Source organism: Cryphonectria parasitica (genome assembly GCF_011745365.1).
Source record: "Cryphonectria parasitica EP155 unplaced genomic scaffold M406scaffold_3, whole genome shotgun sequence".
Classification (NCBI taxonomy): domain Eukaryota; kingdom Fungi; phylum Ascomycota; class Sordariomycetes; order Diaporthales; family Cryphonectriaceae; genus Cryphonectria; species Cryphonectria parasitica.
Genome location: NW_024468911.1, coordinates 3,372,576 through 3,393,742, shown reverse-complemented (window position 1 = coordinate 3,393,742; position 21,167 = coordinate 3,372,576). Strand labels below are relative to the sequence as shown.

The following is a 21,167-nucleotide window of genomic DNA, read 5'->3' as shown; positions in this document are numbered from 1 at the left end:
AGGAGCTCGTGGCCCACGCCGTCAAGATGAGTGCCGCGCTCGCCTCCAAGCAGCAGTCGCTAAAGATCTTCGAGAAGCTCAAGACCAAGCCAGCAAACAAGGTTGGTACAATTCATGCACGGCGCGCGCAGGAACAGACAACCAGCTGCGCGGCTCTCTCAGGGGCTCTGATTACTGACAGTCCTCGCCCCGGCAGATCTGTTTCGATTGCGGCCAGAAAAACCCAACATGGACCTCGGTGCCCTTCGGCATCTACCTCTGCCTCGACTGCTCCTCCAACCATCGAAACCTTGGCGTCCACATCTCCTTTGTGCGGTCGACCAACCTTGACCGTAAGTGTGTTCGTTGCGCGACTCTACATGGTGTACCGATCTCGCGCTGACGGCATGATTACTATCAAAAGAGTGGCAATGGGACCAGCTCCGTATCATGAAGGTTGGCGGCAACGAATCTGCCACCAAGTTCTTTCAGTCCAATGGCGGTACCGCCGCGCTGAACAGCAAAGACCCCAAGACCAAGTACCAGTCCAACGCGGCGACCAAGTACAAGGACGAGCTCAAAAGACGGGCCGCTAAGGATGCCCTGGAGTACGTTAACGATGCGCCGTGACACGAGTCTCCACATCTTTCTCTTACTGACTGAGGGGCTTCTAGTTACCCGACTGAGGTCGTTATCACTGACGGCGAGTCGGCCGACGGTACATCCACCCCGGCTGGAGAGCCCGATGACGACTTCTTTTCATCCTGGGACAAGCCCGCTATCAAGAAGCCCACGCCGCCAGTTTCCCGAACCGCGACCCCGCCAGTCATCAGCCGCACTGCGTCTCCTTTCCTCAAGGCCGGCGGAGAAAATGGCGGTGCCCGTGCCACTTCGCCCGCAGCTGGCGAACCACCAAAGCCTGCTGCTGCTCGCATAACACACTCATCCGCGCTCAAGAAGACGTCGACTGGAGCTAAGAAGACGAGCGTGCTGGGCGCCAAGAAGGCCGGCAGCAAGTTGGGCGCCAAGAAGGTTGTCGCAGCTGCCGACATTGACTTTGACGAGGCGGAGAAGAAGGCAAAGGAGGAAGCAGAGCGCATCGAGAAGCTGGGCTACAATCCCGACGAGGAGGAGGCCGAGGCCAAGAAGGCGGCTGCCGAGTCCAGCACCAGCATTGTCTCCCCAACCCCTGTCAGCCCGCCGCGCGGAGGCTACGGTTCTGCATCTCACACGCGGGAGAAGTCGGCTTCCGAGGTGGAGCGACTCGGTATGGGAATGGGCCGGCTAGGTTTTGGCCAAATTGGTGCCAACAAGGCTGCGGCGGCGGCCAAGAAGCAGACTGGCACCGGTGGCTTCGGGTCTGTTGGGCCGATCAAGGCTGCCCCCGAGACTGGTGCGTTCTGACCATTTTCTTTGTTTTTGCCTGCTGGGACAATGAATGTGATTTGGCTTACTGACCTCTCCGGTGATCAGATGAGGAGAAATACGCGCGAAGCAAATTTGGCAACCAAAAGAGCATCTCATCCGACGAGTTCTTCGGCAAGGGCTCGTACGATCCAAACGCGCAAGCCGAGGCCAAGACGCGCCTGCAAGGTTTCGAGGGCGCCTCAGCCATCTCGTCCAATGCCTACTTTGGACGCCCCGATGAGGAGCAGACGGAGGAGTATGGCGACCTCGAGAGTGCCGCCAAGGACTTCATCCGCAAGTTCGGTATCACGGCTGGCGACGACCTGGAAAACCTACAACAGGTCCTCGGCGACGGTGCTAGCAAGCTGCAGGGTGCCATCCGGAGCTACCTGGGCAGCTGAGCGAATCCCATCCAGCCGTCACGCAGCACACATACACACACACTTTCCAATAGAATAACCTTTGCTTCACTCCTTAATGTGGCGGGCGCGCACAAGTTATGGGGAATGATCATGAGCCATGCTTGGGGCCGCAACGGATCTGGGGGACGAAGGGTGGGAAAAGAAGAGGGAAGAGAGAAAATTATCGATCCTGCCATCATACGGCGCGCAAAAAGAAAAAGAAAAACTCAACAACAAAACACAGCAGTCGTCGTTCTTGATGTGGTTACGATGAGACGTGGCGCTAGATTGGCTACTCTTAGACGAGTCGCGTCGGGGCAAGGAAAACGGTATCGATCATCGACTTTGGTACATTATGATTTTTTTTTGTTAAAACAGAAATGGCAGTATATTTATCATCATCCACATCTACAGGCTGTATGAAGAAAAAGAGATTCTTGCCGACCTGTCCCAATGTAACGCCTTCTGATGTCGTAACCCTATCAAAGAGTAAACCGTGTCATGCAGCAACTCAGCATCTCAGCTACTCTCGAGCTTAACAGCCCCTCCGCAGTCCACGCCTGAGCTAGGTCGACATGTAGAAATAGAAAAAAAACAAAAAAAAAAAACACAAAACTATCGCAAGGCTAATTCACACTTTTGACAAAATCTTCATCATATTTCACAACTTGGACGAGGTCTTGACCAGCTGGGCGCCCCTCTGCAAGGAGGCAGCAGCGTCGTCCACGAATTCATCAACAATGGCCTTGGCGCTCTTCTTCTCGTTACACACGGCGGCGGCGGCGCCCATCAGGAAGGGGCGGAACTGGTCCATCAGCTCGTCGATGTCGACCTCGCCATCGGCGGCACCGGGGACCTCCATGCCCTTGGGCGGCTGGGTCAGCTCGCCGCTCATGACCTTGTCGAGGTCGGCCTCGTAGGGCAGGACGCCCTTGGCGGTCAGGTCCTTGATCTCCTGCTGGCGCTCGGTCTCCCAGTGGGTAATGTAGGGGTTCTTGCGCACGCGCAGGGGGCGGCCGGTGAAGATGAGGGTGCGGATGGTGTCGTCGAAGCTGGCGGTGCGGACGGCCTCCTTGTGGGAGTCCGGGGCGCCGGCCTCGTCGGAGAGGACGAAGCGGGTGCCGACCCAGACGGCGGAGGCACCCATCATCAGGCTGGCGGCGAGCAGGTTGCCGTTGTGGATGCCGCCTGCGGCGATGACCTGGACGGGCAGGCCTGTGAGGGGGCTCTTGTGGCCCTTGACGGCGTCGACGACGGCGGGGATCAGGATGGTGGTGGCGACGTCGCCGGTGTGGCCGCCGCCCTCGCCGCCCTGGGCGCAGATGATGTCGCAGCCGAGGTCCAGGCACTTCTTGACGTGCTTGGGATGGCCGATCATGTTCATGTACAGGATCCCGTTCTTGTGCAGCTTCTCGACGACGTGGCGAGGGGGGACGCCGACGGCGCTCACAAAGAGGCTCGCCTTCTCCTCGATGACAATGTCGATCAGCTGGTCCAGCTTGCCCTTGGTGTAGTCGTAGTTGGTCTTGCGGGCGCTGCCGCCGACCTGGGGCAGCAGGAGGTCGACGCCGAAGGGGGCGCTCTTGTCGGTCAGGTAGGACTTGAGCTCGGCGATCTGGTCACGGAGCATGTCTGGCGTGTAGTTGACGCCGCCGATGACGCCGAGGCCGCCAGCGTTGGTCACGGCTGCGGCGAGCTTGGGGCCCGCGGCTACGTTCATGCCGGCGAGGAGGACGGGGTGGTTGATCTTGAACAGATCGGTGATCGGGGTGCGGATCTTCTCTGTTTGGGTTGGAGGCAAAGTGTCAGTGGCTTTAACTCGAGACTGGAGGAGGAGGAGGAGGAGGACAAGCGAGAAAAGAAACTTACGTGGTGAGGCCATCTTGACGGTTGATGCTGGTTGTTGTTTTGCGATCGGAAGATGAAGAGATGTGATTCTGAGCTGATGGTAGTTGAGCAAAGCAATGGGTATGTAAAACAATATCCTCAAAGGCTGCAGAAATGGGAAGAAATGGAAGAGAAGAAGAACAAAATCAAAAAGTACAAGGAGCCACCCTTTTCTTCGTTTTCAAACCAGAGAAAGGGAATCCGGGGAAAGCTGGGGATGCAACGACCCTCTCTCGGTTTACTACACATGCGGGCGGGACGCGAGAGTGTGGAGAGCGAGCCGAGGCAGTCGGCGGATCGACGTTACTACGTAGGTGGTTTAGTGGTGTGGGCCACTGGGCTCATGCATGACCTGAGCGCCGGGCCAAACTATCAGCCGTTATATGTCTGCATCAGAACTTCCCCAAATATTTGTTACACTCTTTGGTGGGAAGGCTGTTTGGTTAGTTCACCGCAGGGCGTGCCGAGGTAACAACAATAAGTCACAGTTGGCAACGATATTCCTTAGCAAGTAACATGACCAGCCTCCTTGTAGAAGGCGTGTCAGATGTTTGGGGTGGATTGGCCTGCTACATATATGAATAAATGCTTCAAGTAGTATTTAATGCTACATCAATTTTCATATTAGTTTACCATAGCATTAAAATGTCGTTTTTTCTATTTCATCAAATTATTAAGAAAGTATGGAGAGAAACACCACAGCAGTCTTCAGATCAGTCAGTGAATGCCCCGCTAATACCCGCCTCTTTACTGCGGGTGCTTAGCGGGCTGCTCCCTACCTCAGCGCCCCAGGAGTCTCAGTAGCTTGCAACCAGGTTCCACCAACAACTTGCTACCACCAAAGAAAAAATAAGTCCATCCATGGAGCCTACCACCCGAACCCCATCGCTGGGGAGAGCTGACCCTACGCTAGCCCTGCTGGACCCTGACAAGCCTAAACTGAACCCCTGGCCTCACCGGAGCCTTTTTTTTTTTTTTTTTTTTTTTTTTTTTGTGTCCTGATATAATTCCTTTTCGAGTTTTTTTTCTGATCATCGAAAACGGCAATGAGGAGTAGTCATCTGCTGCTACTACGCTCCTTCGGCTCCAGATCCCTCCACCATGCAGCTGCAAGACCAGCAACAGTCCAGACCCGGCTCTCAGGCACTGCTGCGGTAGTCATCATCCACCACCTCAGAAAACCCTTCTCCTCAGGCCCTCGGCGACTTTCCCAAGAGGATCCCAAGAAATTCACACGTTATACCTTTCCCAGACAGATCCGAATTGAGAGAGCGAGTGACGACATGGCTACTGGGAAATCGAAACAGAAGACGGCTCGGACGGCGTACATCGCCCTGGGGAGCAACCTTGGTGATCGGATCGCCGAGATCGAGCGGGCCTGCCGTGAGATGGACGCGAGGGGCATCAGGGTGAAGAGGACGAGCAGCTTGTGGGAAACTGAGCCCATGTACTATGCTGACCAGGACCGCTTCGTCAACGGGACTTGTGAGGTAAGTTACGGATATCCTTTCTCTCTCCCCCTCTCCCTCTCAGGTATCTATGTCGATCATGAGCCTGGACTGGGTCAGGTAGGCTTACATAGACTACTTTTTGTTTTAGGTAGAGACGACGTTGGAGCCACTCGCACTGCTGGACCAGCTCCAGGAGATCGAGAGGCTTATGGGGCGGAAGAAGGTCATCGACAAAGGACCGAGAAATATTGACCTTGATATACTGCTCTACGAGGATGAGGCCGTCAACCATGAGAGGCTCAAGGTCCCACACGTTGGCATCCTGGAAAGGGAGTTTGTCCTTCGTCCTCTTGCAGAGTGAGTAACAACCCACTCCTGTGTAGTTGTGAGAGAGAGAGAGAGAGTGTGTGTGTGTGTGAGTGAGAGAGAAAGTACTTGATAGGCTCACATGAGGACCAGACTCATCCCGACCAAGGCCATCTTCCCAAAAAACCCTTGGAAGTTCACTCAGGACTACCTGAACGAGCTCCCGCCCTCCAGCCCACCGCTTACCACCCTGACTCCGTTGTCTCACACACAACCACCCCTTCAGGCCTTGAAACCCTCTCGCAAGACACATGTCATGGCCATCCTGAATATGACGCCCGATTCTTTCTCTGATGGCGGCACGCACGCCACATCCTCGCTTGCCGACACCATCCGCACCTTCATCGCTTCCGGCGCGACCATGATCGACGTCGGCGGTCAGTCGACGGCGCCTAGCCGCCCCGAGGTCTCGGCAGATGAAGAGCTCAGTCGTGTAGTGCCCGCGATCAAGCTCATCCGCGCCCAGCCGGGAGCAGAGGATGTTCTCATCAGCGTCGACACGTACCGCGCACGTGTGGCCGAGGCGGCGGTCCAGGCGGGCGCGGATATCGTCAACGACGTCTCAGCTGGCGCCATGGACCCGGAGATGTTTCCCACTATGGCGAGGCTGGGGAAGACAGTGTGCCTGATGCACATGCGCGGTACGCCGGCCACGATGAGCAGCCTCAATGATTATGGGGGCAGCAGCTCCTCCTCCTCGTCCGGCGCAAGCGATAATGACGAGTCCAGCACCGCGCGCGACGACGACAGTGACGATGACGCCCTCGTCCCCGCCATAGCCAAAGAGCTCCTCGAGCGCGTCGCTGCCGCCGAGGCAGCAGGTGTCCGGCGCTGGCGGATCATCCTCGACCCGGGTCTGGGCTTTGCCAAGGTGGGCGCGCAGAACCTCACCATCCTGCGGCGCCTGCGCGAGCTCAGGGAGTGGCCCGGCCTGCAGAACCTGCCCTGGCTGGTCGGCTCGAGCAGGAAGAGCTTCATCGGCAAGGTCACGGGCGTGGCGAGGCCGGCCGAGAGAATCTGGGGTACCGCGGCGACCGTTGCTGCGGCGGTCGAGGGCGGCGCTGATGTTGTGCGGGTGCACGATGTCAAGGAGATGGGGCAGGTCGTGAAGATGAGCGATGCCATCTGGAGGTATTGAGATTTCTTTGCGATTCCTGGTACAATTGGACAGGATCTCGGTAGCCTACCTTGTTGCCGCAGCCCAATGGGTAGGTTCAACTGTTGCTGCTGCCAACATCCATCGACAGCTATGCACACGAGTGAAGGGGGCTGGCCTTTTCTGACAAGGTGATAGCTATTCGAAAGATTCACGGTGGGCTTGGCTCGAATGAGAAGATGAAGCCTCGGTGAACCGACTAATTACATGCGAATGCGATTAAGCGTCCTCTTCTTGGGGCAAAAAAAAAAAAAAAAAAAAAAAATTTAAATTTAGAATTTAAAATTTATCAAAGATCTTCTCCATCTCTCCTTTCCTCAAGCATCGTAAGACGGTGGACTTGTATCCATCCCAACAGCCGCCATCACCCTCAGATAGCCCAGCACCTCATACACAGCCCTCGCCATCGCAAGTTGTTTACTGTGCCGGTCCACATCGGTCCAGATCCCACCGTTGAGGCGGTTGTCCTCGACGACGGTCACGATAAACCGAATATGGTGGTCCTCAGCCGTCCAACCGTTCTTGGCCGGGTGGTAGGCGACATACTTGGCCGTCCTAGAGCGGATGGCATCCGTGGCCTGCTTGGCGACGAGATCCTTGTCCGCCTCAGGGGTCGACTGGTTGCGCGCCAGGAAGTCGTGGCAGAACTCGCGCCACGAGCCCTGGACGAGGGGGCTGGTGATCCAGTTGCGGAAGGCATCGCTGTTCTTGAGGGGAAGCAGCTCGAGGAGGAGGCGCTCGTGCTGGGCGGGGAAAGGGGACTGCGGCGGGAAGCCCATTGCGATAGGTGCAGGAGGCACACTAGGCCCTTGACGCTCGATGGGTCCAGGGGTGCTGGCTTCAGGACAGTGCCGAGAGGTATCAGAACCCATGGAGGAGAGATTCAACGCAATGTCTTTTTCCCCCTCTCTTTGCTCCTTGTCTCTCTGGGATGGCTGGCTGAAATTTAGGATGCAGACCTGATGATGAGAAGTGGAAAGGGAGATGTCAAGGCTCCAAAGAAAAGAAGATATATATCATTAATCAGTCGTGTGAGGCCGCCTGGCGCATGTCAGCCTGTGAGGCCCACACAATCTTCTCTTGCAAAGTGTTGGATCCTTCGCACCATTCCTCCCGCTTTGGCAAGGTCTACTGCTGTGCATGTCCAGTGGCTGAGTATTGGAACCAATCCAGGACCGACATGATAGGGCATTGAAGGCGCCCATGCATATATGTAGGCTGTGCAAGACAACTCATCTGGGAATTTAGTTGATCATTAGCGTGTGGTTGTGTGTAAAAATTGAAAGAGGGGTGGGTGTTGAGCTCAGCCTTGGTGGGTGGAATGATTGAATAAGCCAGGTTTCTTAACTGTATTTGGGATAAAAAGCTGAGACATCATGAGTATAAAGTTAATACCAAAAAATTGATGATGCTGCAAGACAAATGAATTGACTGAAGCGGTGAGTTGGGGAGTGTCAAGAGGACCTGTGCAAGCGATACCCTCCAGAAGTGGGGCAAAGCAGCACCTTCCTCTCACGTAGATTAGTCATCAATGTCACTTACCCTTCTGATTCACTCAGGGAGCATTTCACTTTCAAAGTTTGGACGCTGCAGCTCATCGATATCCGCAACTCACGTTACTTTCAGGACTTGAACTCACACCCACGCTCATTTTCAACCCTTGATCTCAGTGAACATTCACCAAACCTTCATAGCTGGACCTTCTGCTACCAAGATCTTATCAATTAAATTCTTGATGGTATAAGCTGTTGTGGCAGAGGTTGACTCTTCTGTTTTCCTTCTTTCTTTTCTTTGTGGTCTGGGCATTCTCACCCAACAGGACCTTCCAGATTCTTCAAGACCACATCCAAAAACCATTACGGTAGGTCTTTCCTTCATCAATACCAGATATTCACTTGGTCAATATTATGCTTTGAACCAGAGTCTACTTCTGTTCTTGTATTTCTACCAAGCTGTTCGTCTTTGCAGACCAAAAATTTTGAGCTTGCAGTTTTCACACCCATTAATTCCCCCCCCCCCCCTCCCTGAACATACTCCAGCACGCAACATAAGTACTAATCTCAGCAGCACAACAATTAGACCTACAACCAAATACAACCACAATCACAAGAAATAGCGAGACAATGAGCTTCCAACAGCAACAACAATCCCCCTTCTCATCGGCTGCACCGCCTTCAGTGGCTGCTGCTCCTGCAGTCTCTTCGGCCCCTCCCGCTGAGAACCCTTCCGCTCAGACCACCGCTCCAGCAGCAGCAGTCGCTGCTACAGTCCCCAAGGATGTCGACCCTACGCGCTTCTCGTGGCTTGAGCCTCACCCCCAGTTCGTCGTTGCGCTGGTCGGCCCTGAGGAGGTGCCTTTTGCCATCCAAAAGGATTTCCTCTGCGCCAAGTCGGCCTCCTACCGCAAGCACTTTGCCAACCAGGGCGAAGATGCTATAGAGTCCATCGTCAAACTTCACGACACTTCTGTGGAGGTCTTTGGCTTCGCCCAGCACTTCATGTACACGGGCATGGTCGTCCCGGCCGATGCGCCCATGCCATCGTATGAAGTCTTGGTGGGCGTCTGGAAGCTGGGCCACACCCTGGAAATTGAGGGTCTCTGCCATCAGACAATCGAGGCCATGATGGATGTTCGACAGGCGACGGAGCGTATTCCCGCTGCTCCATTGCTCGTACAGGTCTGGAAGGACACTCCAGAGGGGTCGTCCATGCGGAGGCTTCTTCTCGAGTGGGCTGCTGAGTACGTCCGGTCATCTGAGGGCAACGCCGAGTTCGCCAAGTCCCTGCCACAGGAGGTCCTTAGTGAGCTGGTACTTGCCATGAGCAGGCCAGACACCTTACCTCTTGTCCAGTTTGGAGGCAACAGTACCCATGCCGCCTTCACGCCCGCTCAGCAACAGCGCAAGGTAGTGCATTACCTCGACCAGGAAGATGAGGAAGAGGCTGACCCTGCTTCCTTGTCCTCCAAGAAGCAGCGCCGCCCCGAAATGTTTTCTAACGGACCAGCATCCAAGGCTGCCGCTCGCAAGACCAAGGCAGTGCCCGTTGTCAAAGCCGCGCCTCGTCGTCGTTCTAACGTCGCTGCGAATGGTGAGCCCCAAGAGTTCACAACTGAGCAGAAGCTGCTGTTCTGTCAAGATCTGCTCGCCCGTATGCTCTCAGGACCAGGTGCGTCAACACCAAGCAGCCATTGCTCATCTATGATGTGCCTGCCAAATAAGCGATACATAAGAGCTAACATGATTTTCCCTTCTTTTCCTTCCCTGCCTCCTAGGATTCTGGACCCGGCTAGTTGGCCCGTTCAAAGATCCAGTCGACCCAGTTGTCGACAACGTGCCTGACTATTTTGAAAAGATCGCAAAGCCTATGGACCTATCCACCATGAAGGCCAAGATGGACGCAAGCGAGTACACCAGTGAGGAAGAATTCCTGGGCGATATGACACAGATCTTCACCAACTGCAAGACCTACTGGAAGCCGACCGACACCATCTGGGCTGCCTGCGAGAAACTCGAGAAGACCTTTATGGATAAGTATTCCCAGATGAACAAATGGCTCATGAAGATGGAGGGGAGCGACGAGCACTAGGGACCCTCATTACCAACTCCTGGCCAGTCGGATGATACAGCAGATGATGATTCTTCCTCCTCCTCCCGCTGCTGGTGCTCCATAACCAGCCAGCCGAGAGCCATTGCAGAGGAGCATAAGAAACCTTCTCCGCCGACACCTGGCGTTATCGACAGGCCACATCACAAATACTGTAACGACAGTACCGCGCCACCCCAACATCCGCAGCATCAACGCTATAAGGGCGTAGGACAAGACCTTCCCAGGTATGCTGCCCCAGAGCTTTTTCCTGCGGCCTCTAGCAGAAATGAGGTGTTAATAGAATGGTGGTCATATGTTCAGGGAACCTTTGGACAACGAGTATAAGCCTCGGGGACCAGGCAACGCCAGTAATTATACGTCAACCTCTGAACTGACAGGGAACCCGCGTATTATTCCTCGCCATCTGACACGCCTCGTTGCGAAGGCCACCAGCGAGAAACCACACATCGAAATGGCGAAGGATTGGGAGTCTGACAGTGTCTGGTTCCTTTGAGCAGACGCAGATGTTTACATTCACCAGGATTCTCCGCTTAGCAGACGCAGGAAGATTGATATGATTTGACTTTTGTTTTACTATTGAAAGAGGGTGACCACGGCGATGAGCGACTCTGCACAAGACCATGATTGTGCGCGTCCTCCTTTTTTGTGTTTTTGTTTGCTGTTTCATTTCTATCTTTCTTGTTCGGTTGTACTTACTCCTTTCGACAGTGACCCCAGGGCCAGAAACGGCACGGTCTTGGTATTTGACCAGAGTGCGTGTCATAGCAATAATAGTGTAATTTGTACGAGTGTCAGACCCAGCCTTGTCCATGATTTAAGTTTCTACCAGTTGACGTGCCGCTGCAGCCCGAACCAGGGTGGATATCGCAGTCTCATCTATGACTCTGGTCCTCATCACGACGGAACTTTATTCGCTCTCACTGTGCCTCTCATGATCCCATTTTTTGAGTGTGGCGTCAAAACCACATCATACTACTTACGGCCTCTTTTCGGGGAGACTACGAAGCATTGACTTCCTTGCCAAGCCTGCCAGCGCCAAACAAGAACATGGGGAAAGCAAGGGAAAGGAAAAACAGGATGAGAGAACAAAGAGCGCCATCCCATGCGGCTCATCCAGGGGGGGGGGGCGGGGCTTGACTAGTCTGCTGCTGCACAGACAGACAGACAGACTTCAGTTCATGATACCAGGACCATCTTAGCCCTCATAATAGTGCTCATAGACAGATGGACAAGCTGATACTCTTGCCACTCAGCAACTCGTACACACTTGACCCTCTCTTATGATGGAGAAGATCCTAGTTGCACGGAGAGGGGAAAGGCTGGGAGAGAGAAAAAGAGTTTAGGCGGGCGGGGGAGGGGGGGGGGGATTTCAGAGTTCATCATCTCCGTTATGGCATACAGTACAAATGGGGGAGGGGGGGGGGCCTTTGAGCTGAGTTGGGAAGGCCATGGTTGAGCAGTCAGCTAGTCCAAGTCATGTGCACGCGCGTATCATCAAAAGGCTCTCCTGGCGCGCAGGTATCACCAGCATCATCCACTCGGAGGCGATGACTCGCAGGACGCCGCATTGTCTCCGCGTTTTCTCCTCGTGGTGCGACAGGGGGCCTAATACACAATAATTAAGTAGAGAGATGTGTGTATATGTGTGTGTGTGTGTGTGTGTGTGAGAAAGAGAGGGAAAGGGGAAAAAGAGGGCCGCCTAGCTTGGGGGAGGAAGTGGGCCATCGCCCGGCCTTCTGTCGTCCGCTGTTCTATGTGGGGGCGGAGACAGAGAGGGAAGAGAGGAGAGAGAGGAGAGAGAGAGAGAGAATAAAAGAAGAGAGAGTAAAGTTTTGGGCCATGAACTGAATTGTGACTGTTACCCCGTGGGGTCCTGCTGTGGTCCGCTCTCCCCCAGGCCTTGGACGGAGAGCGTGGGGCGAACCTCGAGGGGGCTGGACCATCTGGGGTAACTGACCCGAGGGAGTGGGTACGGGTATGCTCGACTTCATCAAGTGTGGCCGTCACATGATACAAGTCACTCATACATGACCAGTGGTTGATTTGCTGCTCAAGTCTTCCAAAAATAACACACAAACACACAAGAAGAATCAACAACACTGCTTCTGCCTCTGCCTCTGCCTCTGCCTCTGCCTCGCCCAGGCCCTGATCCTTTCTCCTTTTCTCTCACAATCTTTCTATCTTTCTCTCTCTCTCTCTCTCTTTCACTCCTCACACAGGATGATTCTCTCCGTGCGAAGCGAGTTCTGTAAGTAGTCGTCAATAGCAACTCCCGACGCGTAGGTCCAACGAGTTGCCTCTCCCTCCAACACCCGGCCCCTGTGATGGCCGTGATATATGTCGCTCAAATGTGCGGCGGTTTTTCCCCAGATCTCGGCCCCTCCTCCACGCCTAAACCCACTGCCAAGCAATACACCAAACCTGGGGAGGGGCCCATAGACGTCGGTAAAGTCAAGCTCCCTTCAGCTTTCTCTCTAGCGTGTTTGTCCATCCGTCCGTCGTCGTTGTCGGGCATAGGCGACAGCGCTTGGGAAGGGGAGGGGGGGGGGGGCTTGTCATGCGCGCTAGACGGCATTTGGTCTCTTTTTGCCTCTCTCATGAATTATTGCCATGTCTAAGTATGTACAAAAGTAGTCTATGCCCCAATCTTCTTAGGATGAAGTGGACGGTGCCGAAAAAGCTGGCACGGAGACGCCCTCCCCCGGGCCATTCCTTCTACCCCAGGCTGTGCTGCGCCTGCTGTGTTATACCATGTTCGTTTGAAAACAGGCAGAAAGAGAGACTGGCGAATGAGGGGCGGGTTCATATGCCTAAAGAGGCTTGGTCCTGGGGGGCCCGTTTGTTAGATACCGCGTTGGGAGAAGATTAGGGTCCAGCCTTTTCGACTCAGGCTAGCGGCGACCTGGCCTAGAGTTTAAAACTGACGCCAAGATACCATGTGAGTGCATATATACAAGGAAGGAGGGGAGGCCCTAGGCTATGAGCTTGGACGGCCTGGCCGCTTGCAGGGGTTTCTTTTTTCTTTTCTTTTAATTCTTTCCTATTGTGAGTGAATCTCGACAAGAATCCGCTGGAGTGGCTAGGATGAGAAACCTCTGCCCATGGTCCACGAGAAACGTGTCAAGTATAATAAGACCTCGTGGGTTGGCCATTCTTGACACTATGGAGGTGGCCTCAACATTACCTTCTGTTCATCTTCCATCTCAAGTTCCTCATCTCTTTCCTACCTGGTCCCCGAGGCTTCTCGAGGTCAACTTGCTTGACACTCCTCTTTCTTTTCTCTCCTCCTCCTCCTCCTCCTCTTCTCTCCAATCACCTTGTCCAGATCAGGAGGTCTCCCAAGATGTTTGGCAAGAATCAGGAGCCCACTCCTCAGGAGATCCATGAGCAGCGGCAGCCGTCCAATGTCGAAGTCAACACGCACAAGAAGAATGTCTCGAACCGCGGCCTCACAGGAGCTTCTGCCCTCACCGTCAGGCAGTCCATCCTGCCCATCACCCTGGTGACAATCCTGTTCTTCCTGTGGGGTTTCGCCTATGGATTATTGGATGTCCTGAATGCCAAGTTCCAGACCGCACTCAACATCACAGCCGCCAAGGCAGGTGGTAAGTCTCCTATGGCTCCAATAGCCGCGCATTCTCTTCTTCTGCCATTGAGAAGTTTACCAGTAGCTGACCTTGGAAAAAATGAATGAATAGGCCTGCAAGCTGCCTACTTTGGTGCATACCTCATCGGCCCTCCCACCTACTCGGGCTGGCTTGTTCGCAGGTTCGGCTACAGATGGACCTTCATCGCCGGCCTGTGCATCTACGGCGTCGGCGCCCTGATGTTCTGGCCCTCGGCCGTCAAGAGGTCCTTCGGCGGGTTCTGCGGCAGTCTGTTCATTGTGGGAAGCGGTCTCAGCACCCTCGAGACCTCGGCCAACCCTTTCATCGCCACCTGCGGCCCGCCTCGCCTGTCAGAGTTCCGTCTGGAGCTGTCGCAGTCTTTCCAGGCCATCGGCTCCGTCATGGCTCCGCTGCTTGCCTCGCGCGTCTTTTTCAGCAATACCGACCCCAGCGACATCTCCAAGGTCCAGTGGACCTACCTCGGCATCGCCGCCTTCGTCTTCCTGCTCGCCGTCGTCTTCTACTTCTCGCCCATCCCCGAGGTCACCGACGCCGATATGGAGCTACAGGCAGAGCAATCTGCGGGCCTGACCGGTTATGAGGATAAGCCCATGTCTAAGCAATATAAGCTGTGGTTTGGCGTCGCTGCGCAGTTCTGCTACGTGGGGGCTCAAGTTGGAGTCGCGGCCAATTTCATCAATTTCGCGGTGGAATCGGCTGGCCTGACCTCTGCCCAGGCCAGCGACCGTTATGCCATCGCTCAGGGCCTCTTCGCCCTCGGCCGTTTCGCCGCCGCCGGCATGATGATGTACATCAAGCCGCGCCTTGTGCTGATGGTGTTCATGAGCGCCATCATGGTCTTCATCGCGCTGTCCATGGGCATCTACGGCGAGGGCGGCATCGCCTTCCTCAGTCTCGTGCTCTTCTTCGAGTCCTGCGTCTTCCCCACCATCTTCACCCTGTCCATCCGCGGCCTGGGCCGGCACACCAAGCGCGGCAGCTCCTTCATCGTCGCCGCCGTCTCGGGAGGCGCGCTCTTCCCCTCGCTCACGGGCCTGGTGGCCGATCACAAGAGCTACCACATCGCCATGTGCGTGCCTCTGGTCGGCTTCTTTGTCTCCTTCGTCTACCCCATATTCCTCAACACTGTCTATAAGAAGGAGCTTGACGGCTTCCGCGAGACCAAGATTGGGTACAAGGACGAGCACGGCGGCACCATCGGCGACCCGACCCGCAGGGACCAGGGCGTCGTGGAGTCTACCGAGAAGGTGGCCTACAGGACGGAGCACCTCGAGGCCTAAGTACGAGGCCGGGAATGTTTTTGTGGCCTATTTCTCACCTGCCAATTTGCGCATACTTTGTGTGTGTTATTTTTCACAGTTGAGCTGGAGTTATAGGAGGATCTTGGCATAAGAGAGAGTCGGCCAAGCTTTGCCTTTTTGTAGGCTGGGCACGAATGGTCTGCTATGTGGTAGTGATGGCGCATATATATACCCAACTGTATGAATTAGATCATGAATGAGATCAGATGACACCAAGTCTCCTTACATCACTTGCCTGAGGCTCACGATATAAGCTGCATATTTGTTATGTGAAGGGAGTATTCTGAAGTGAAGACGGAAAACCAAGCTCACATGTGCGGTGCTTCTTCCAGGAACCTCGGGAAGCATAGAGCAAAGGACGGTTATCACACCCTGCTGGAGACGATCAAAGAGACGGGCCAGTACTGGACAGTAGAAATTGATTTGAATAGCTCAAAAGCTTCGAATCTGACATTTCTTAGGCTTCCTTACCAGGCTCTGCTGAGAAACCCCTTTTCCAGGGGAAAAGTTTAAACACGAGATATTATACCGCTATCTTACCTTCAGTTGAACCAGATAAAATGGATCAAATAATACATTGAATATGATCTATTTGGGTTGCTTCTTACAAGGCGAATGAATCATTTATGTTCGTGTAAAATGCAAGATTGAATTTGAAAGCCAAAACTTGAAACTCTAAAATGCCATTTCTATGCTGACTGGATGCTCGGCTGTCAATTTTCAAAAAAGTCTCACTCAAGTTGCCGGACTTTCTGCCTTTTTCCTCATACTCTGAGACAGGCTAATGTGTTAATTGTGAGAAGGATAGAGTATGAGCATACTTACATGCTCACATCTCCAAGGCTTAGTTGATTACATCAGTACTTGGTAATTCCTTTATAGCTTCTTTTCATTCCTTACTGCCGCTTCCTTTTTTTCTTCAGTTTGTTCATTATTATACACCTGTATATGTGCATGAAGATACATGAGGTTACTCATGTTACAGAACAATCGAGCTTTTAGTGATCTGCTACTTTGTCTACAGGAGAAAGAGGAGGTATTACATTTGCATAGTGTGATGCAGCTATGTCCGTGGTCTCCCTTTCTTAGGCCCCAAAAGTTGTGTCAAGTATAAGACATGTTCTCAAGATTACCAGGAACATATGAGCATTGATCTATTCAAGGCATGTGCTTAGGTGGCTGCTCAAGAGGATCTGTCACGGCAATGCACAGTTTTACTAATCTTTACCCTTGGAACAAGTTTACGCCTGAGCTTGGTGCTGCCCAATGAAGGCAGGAGATGTATCATGAGATGCTTAGATTGCAGCAATGCTTTCTATCCAGATCAGCATGTATGGTGAGAGAGTGCAATCAGAGGACATATGAAAACCAATATGACAAGTATAGGACATGAAACCGAAGTCTGGCTCAGGAAGAGGGTTCAGGTACCCAGCAGGGGCCCAGCACCCCAGACAGCGGCTCGACCCGCTGATAAAATCCTCCACAGGGACCCTTGTCAACACTTACAGCCCTGCAGCTACCCCCTGCAAGATCTGACCGCCTGGCAGAAATTTATTGTAGTCTGCCCCTCAGCGACCTATAGCGGCAGACTTGGGGGGGGGAGGAAGAAAAAAAAAAGATTGGAACTCTACTGCTCAATTGTCACTCCAACCCAATTCCTCCTGATTTCTCCAACCACATGCATCTGCCCCTGACGTGGTCAATCTACAGGATACAGGCAAGACGCGCCATCCAAACCTCAACGACGAGCATCCGTTTTCTCCGACAAATATACTCCATGACGGACGAGGCGAAGACCATCGATACTGCGCCCGCGGCGGGCCAGAGGATCACGCATGACAGCAAGACATACACAACCGTCCAGGAGGGCCGCGGATACATCCTCGTGCCCGATACGACGGGGCAGAAGGAAGAGGGCGGCAAGAAGCAGGTAGTCAACAATGCCGGTGGCGTCCAGCAGGTTTTCTACAACCCCATCCAACAGTTTAACCGCGACTTGACGGTTTTTGCCATCAAAGCCTACGGGGAGGAGGTTGTCGAGAAGAGGAGGGTACGCCAGGAGAAGAACATACAGAAGGCCGCTGGAAAGAGGAAGAGGGCAGAAGAGAGGAAGGCCGCAGCAGGTGCTGGGATCGATGCTGGCGTCGAGACTGCGCCAGCTCCTACTACAGGCGACGGGGTCAACAAGCGGAAGCGAGACGAAAACGAGGCCCAGGAAGGGTCGAACAAAGCTGCCAGGCCTGACGAGGCTACCTCGCCACAAGAATCTCGAGTCAACGCCAGCGACGCAGCCGAGAAGAGCCACGGACAGAACGATGCTGCAGAAGGGCAGCCCGGCGAGACAAAAGAAGCTGCTGGGGAGGACGGCGAACCCAAGGTCGACCGGTCCCTGCCACGGTTCACCATCCTCGATGCCCTCTCTGCCACGGGCCTGCGCGCGCTGAGATATGCGCACGAGATCCCTTTTGTCTCCAAGGTCACCGCAAACGACCTGGACCCTTCTGCGGCAGAGGCCATCTCGCGCAACGTACGGCACAACAAGTTGCAGAAGGCCATCGAGGTCACGCGAGGCAATGCGATCGCACATATGTACAACAAGGTCGCCGCGCATATGGCACTGAGCGAGAGAGACAGGGCCAAGGGCAAGACGGAGAAATACGATGTTGTCGACCTGGACCCCTATGGCACAGCTGCGACCTTCTTCGACGCCGCAGTGCAGGCGGTTCGTGACGATGGCGGCCTGCTCTGCGTGACCTGCACCGATGCTGGTGTCTGGGCCTCGAATGGGTACCCCGAGAAGTGTTTCGCCCTCTACGGCGGCGTTCCCATGAAGGGATACCAATCACACGAAGCCGGCCTGCGGTTAATCTTGCACGGCATCGCCACCTCTGCAGCTCGTTACGGACTCACCATCGACCCGCTCCTGTCGCTGTCCATTGACTTCTACGCCCGGGTGTTTGTCAAGGTGACCAAGTCACCTGCTGCTGTCAAGTTTGCGGCCGGCAAGACCATGATGGTCTACAACTGCGACGCGGGCTGTGGGGCCTGGACGACCCAGCTGCTGCTGAAGAACAGGTCCTGCCCCAACCAAAAGGGATCAGGCACCTTCTACAAGCACCAATTCATCCAGGCACCGACAGCTGGCGAGAACTGCGAGCACTGCGGGTTCAAGACACACCTCGCGGGACCCATGTACGCCGGCCGCATGCACGACCCCGAGTTCATCAGGCGCATCCTCGAGAAACTTCCTGACGCGGACAAGACGGTCTACGGCACGACCGACAGGATCAAGGGCATGCTGACAACCGCACTGGAGGAGCACCTCGAGGAGGCGGACCCCAAACTGCGGCCAGAGACCCGAGAGCAAAAGTACGCCGAGATCGAGCCGTACCCCTTCTTCTTGATGCCAACGCAGCTCGCCAAGACGGTACACTGTGCGACGCCGAGCGAGGACGCCTTCCGCGGCGCGCTGCGGGGACTTGGCTACCGCGTCACGCGCAGCCACTGCAAGCCAGGCAGTGTCAAGACGGACGCGCCGTTCAGTGTGCTCTGGCACGTCATCCGCGAGTGGATCCGGCAAAAGGCACCGATCAAGGTAGAAGGTGTCAAGCCGGGCTCGCCTGGGTGGCAGATCCTGAAGCTGGGCCAAGGGACAAAGGAGAAGGAGGACCGAAAAGAGGAGGTGGAGGAGAACAAGAACGGTTCGGACCACCCAGTCACTGCTGCCAAGGATGAGACGAAGGGTGACAACGAGGCTGAGAAGGAAAAGCCTGTGGAGGTTGTATTCGACGAGAAGCTTGGCCGTGAGCAGAACAAGGAGAGACTTGTGAGATACCAGATGAACCCGAGGGAGAACTGGGGCCCTATGAATCGCGCACGCGGCTAGAGGCGGGCAAGCAGCAAAAGAAGACCCGCAGGACGTCGACATATCATTGTTGTCCTTCCTTCCAGTCGGCTGAGAAGGAGAGGACAGTAAAACGAATCGGCCATCTTTCAAAGAATTGTCGTCGTTTGCCATTCATGACTTCTTATGCTGCTGGGGCGCAACTGGAATGTTTTTGCCGACTGTGCGGCGGCGGCCAGCGCAGGGATCAGCCAGAACCTACAGTAAAACATTTAACAATGCAAGTCGCACAGCGCCTAATAAAGTGCCCCACAACTTTTTGTGTCATCAACGCTGCGAATACAGGCTTGGAGGCTTACAACCAACCAACCAACCAACCAACCAACCACTTACTTTTTCAACTCTCGTCTTACAAAACACAACCCAGGACGCAGCCAAGCAGCCTCTTTGTATGAGATATAGAGATAATCACCATTAAGGGATTTTTCTTTGCCATTTGTGTATGAGAGACGGACAAAAGAGATATTAGGATCCACGACGGGACCGAAACTTGCGATGACTTTGACGGTCTCTCAGGACGCTTTGTCAGCGCTGAAGCCGACAACCCTGGGCGATGAAGCCCACCTTGTCAAATATGACAAGGACGAGATCATTCTGCCCGCTGCGCAAGACCAGAGCGATGAGGACAAACGGAGCATAAAGCCACGAGAAATCATCCTCCTGGCCGAGGTCCAAGGTGGAGGAGGCTACGTGATCCTCACCCTGAGCGAAGAAGCAGAGCCAGGCCAAGAGGAACCCTTCCGCATATCGTGCTTTCTGGCCCCGACGTTACCGCAAGACCTGATAAGACAGCATGTCGTGACGGACCTCCCAGAATTCTTGAAGGTCGCCGCGTCGAGCGCAAGCCTGGACGTCATCGTCTCGGTGCGTTCTGGGACGGGTCTCGCGCCCAAGTTCTACGATGCTGTCCTGCGACCTCTGCTCGGGATCCTCGGACTGCAGGAGAAGAAGAGTGAGGACGTCTCGGCCGCGGGAGAGCCTTCGTACCGAGTGACCGTGACGCAAGACGCCAACACCGTGAAGGACTTCCCACGGGAGAAATGGGGACCCGACGCAGCGTCCAAGTCGACGGTCCTCCTCCTCTCAGGCGACGGCGGCGTGGTCGACCTCCTCAACAGCGGCGTGGCCCTCCCCAGCCCTGGATCGTCCCATCTCCTCCCCACCGTCGTCCTCCTCCCGCTCGGCACAGGCAATGCCCTCTTCCACTCCCTGCACAAGCCCCACTACACCACCACCACCACGACGAGCCCAGGAGACCTCCTCCCACCGCCACCGCCACCGCCACCGTCCCACCTCGTCCTCGCCCTGCGCGCCCTGCTCAGAGGCCGCGCCGCGCCGCTCCCGACCTTCACGGCGTCCTTCTCGCCCGGCGCGCACCTGGTCAGCGGCGACAAGCTGGTCGAGCCTGCAGAGCGGCTCACGGGCGCCATCGTGGCCAGCTATGGGTTCCACGCCCAGCTGGTCTGGGAGAGCGACACGCCGGCGTACAGACAGCACGGCGACAAGCGGTTCGGCATGGTCGCGCAGGAGCTGCTGCGGGACCTGCACGGCTACGAGGTCGAGGTGGTGACGGCGCCGTCTGGGCGGTTGGTGGTGGCTGGCGGAAAAGGAGGAGGAGGAGGAGGAGGAGGAGCAGGAGGAGCAGGAGGAGCAGGAGGGTTCAACTACGTGCTTGCCACCATGGTGTCGAATCTGGAGAAGACGTTCACCATCTCGCCGGACAGCAGGCCGCTGGACGGAAAACTGAGGCTGGTCCATTTCGGAGGCAAGAGCGGCGAGGAGACCATGGCGATCATGATGGCTGCGTATGGGGGTGGGAAACACGTGGGCATGGCTGGTGTCGGGTACCAGCAGGAGGATGAGGTGAGGCTGACGAGTCTGGAGAGGGACGCGAGGTGGAGGAAGGTCTGTGTGGACGGGACGATTGTCGAGCTGGCTGAGGGGGGAACCATGGACGTGAAGACGGACCAGGAGCCAAGGCTGAACATTGTCTTCTTGGATGCCACCACCACCCCTCCTAGTTAGAGTGAGTTGAGTAAGGAGAGTGAGTATAAAGACTCTGTCACAGTATTTGTTG

The 21,167-nt window shown here is 55.0% G+C and overlaps 8 protein-coding genes across 8 annotated transcripts; 6 read left to right on the top strand and 2 right to left on the bottom strand.

Moving 5' to 3' along the window:
* Window positions 1-26: 26 nt before the first annotated feature.
* Window positions 27-1,787, top strand: M406DRAFT_338364 (ArfGap-domain-containing protein; the record flags this gene model as incomplete). The annotated part of the gene is made up of 5 exons (XM_040921340.1): window positions 27-101; window positions 197-332; window positions 404-605; window positions 654-1,372; window positions 1,453-1,787. 5 exons carry the CDS (start codon window positions 27-29, stop codon window positions 1,785-1,787), a joined length of 1,467 nt encoding a protein of 488 aa, XP_040778594.1.
* Window positions 1,788-2,134: 347 nt separating this feature from the next.
* M406DRAFT_321644 (NPD-domain-containing protein) lies at window positions 2,135-3,839 on the bottom strand. Its single transcript, XM_040919536.1, has 2 exons — window positions 3,657-3,839; window positions 2,135-3,569 (listed from the first exon to the last, which is right to left on the bottom strand). Exons 1-2 carry the CDS (start codon window positions 3,667-3,669, stop codon window positions 2,449-2,451), a joined length of 1,134 nt encoding a protein of 377 aa, XP_040778593.1. The 5' UTR covers window positions 3,670-3,839; the 3' UTR covers window positions 2,135-2,448.
* Window positions 3,840-4,957: 1,118 nt separating this feature from the next.
* On the top strand, window positions 4,958-6,629 carry M406DRAFT_252278 (putative multifunctional folic acid synthesis protein; the record flags this gene model as incomplete). Its single annotated transcript, XM_040916828.1, has 4 exons — window positions 4,958-5,164; window positions 5,274-5,482; window positions 5,585-6,190; window positions 6,242-6,629. 4 exons carry the CDS (start codon window positions 4,958-4,960, stop codon window positions 6,627-6,629), a joined length of 1,410 nt encoding a protein of 469 aa, XP_040778592.1.
* Window positions 6,630-6,964: 335 nt separating this feature from the next.
* M406DRAFT_328700 (uncharacterized protein) lies at window positions 6,965-7,426 on the bottom strand (the record flags this gene model as incomplete). The annotated part of the gene is made up of 1 exon (XM_040920359.1): window positions 6,965-7,426. The coding sequence occupies one exon, from the start codon at window positions 7,424-7,426 to the stop codon at window positions 6,965-6,967; it is 462 nt and encodes a 153-aa protein (XP_040778591.1).
* A 1,344-nt stretch (window positions 7,427-8,770) lies between these two features.
* M406DRAFT_345536 (Bromodomain-containing protein) lies at window positions 8,771-10,431 on the top strand (the record flags this gene model as incomplete). The annotated part of the gene is made up of 3 exons (XM_040922095.1): window positions 8,771-8,824; window positions 8,924-9,815; window positions 9,922-10,431. 3 exons carry the CDS (start codon window positions 8,771-8,773, stop codon window positions 10,233-10,235), a joined length of 1,260 nt encoding a protein of 419 aa, XP_040778590.1. The 3' UTR covers window positions 10,236-10,431.
* Window positions 10,432-13,342: 2,911 nt separating this feature from the next.
* On the top strand, window positions 13,343-15,165 carry M406DRAFT_288750 (MFS general substrate transporter; the record flags this gene model as incomplete). Its single annotated transcript, XM_040918814.1, has 2 exons — window positions 13,343-13,861; window positions 13,955-15,165. The coding sequence occupies exons 1-2, from the start codon at window positions 13,600-13,602 to the stop codon at window positions 15,163-15,165; spliced, it is 1,473 nt and encodes a 490-aa protein (XP_040778589.1). The 5' UTR covers window positions 13,343-13,599.
* Window positions 15,166-16,963: 1,798 nt separating this feature from the next.
* M406DRAFT_338359 (N2,N2-dimethylguanosine tRNA methyltransferase) lies at window positions 16,964-19,072 on the top strand (the record flags this gene model as incomplete). The annotated part of the gene is made up of 2 exons (XM_040921339.1): window positions 16,964-17,309; window positions 17,358-19,072. The coding sequence occupies 2 exons, from the start codon at window positions 16,964-16,966 to the stop codon at window positions 19,070-19,072; spliced, it is 2,061 nt and encodes a 686-aa protein (XP_040778588.1).
* A 654-nt stretch (window positions 19,073-19,726) lies between these two features.
* M406DRAFT_220509 (uncharacterized protein) lies at window positions 19,727-21,100 on the top strand (the record flags this gene model as incomplete). The annotated part of the gene is made up of 2 exons (XM_040915567.1): window positions 19,727-20,376; window positions 20,563-21,100. Coding segments are annotated over 2 exons (1,188 nt in total), but the record flags the coding sequence as incomplete, so codon positions are not given.
* Window positions 21,101-21,167: the final 67 nt, after the last annotated feature.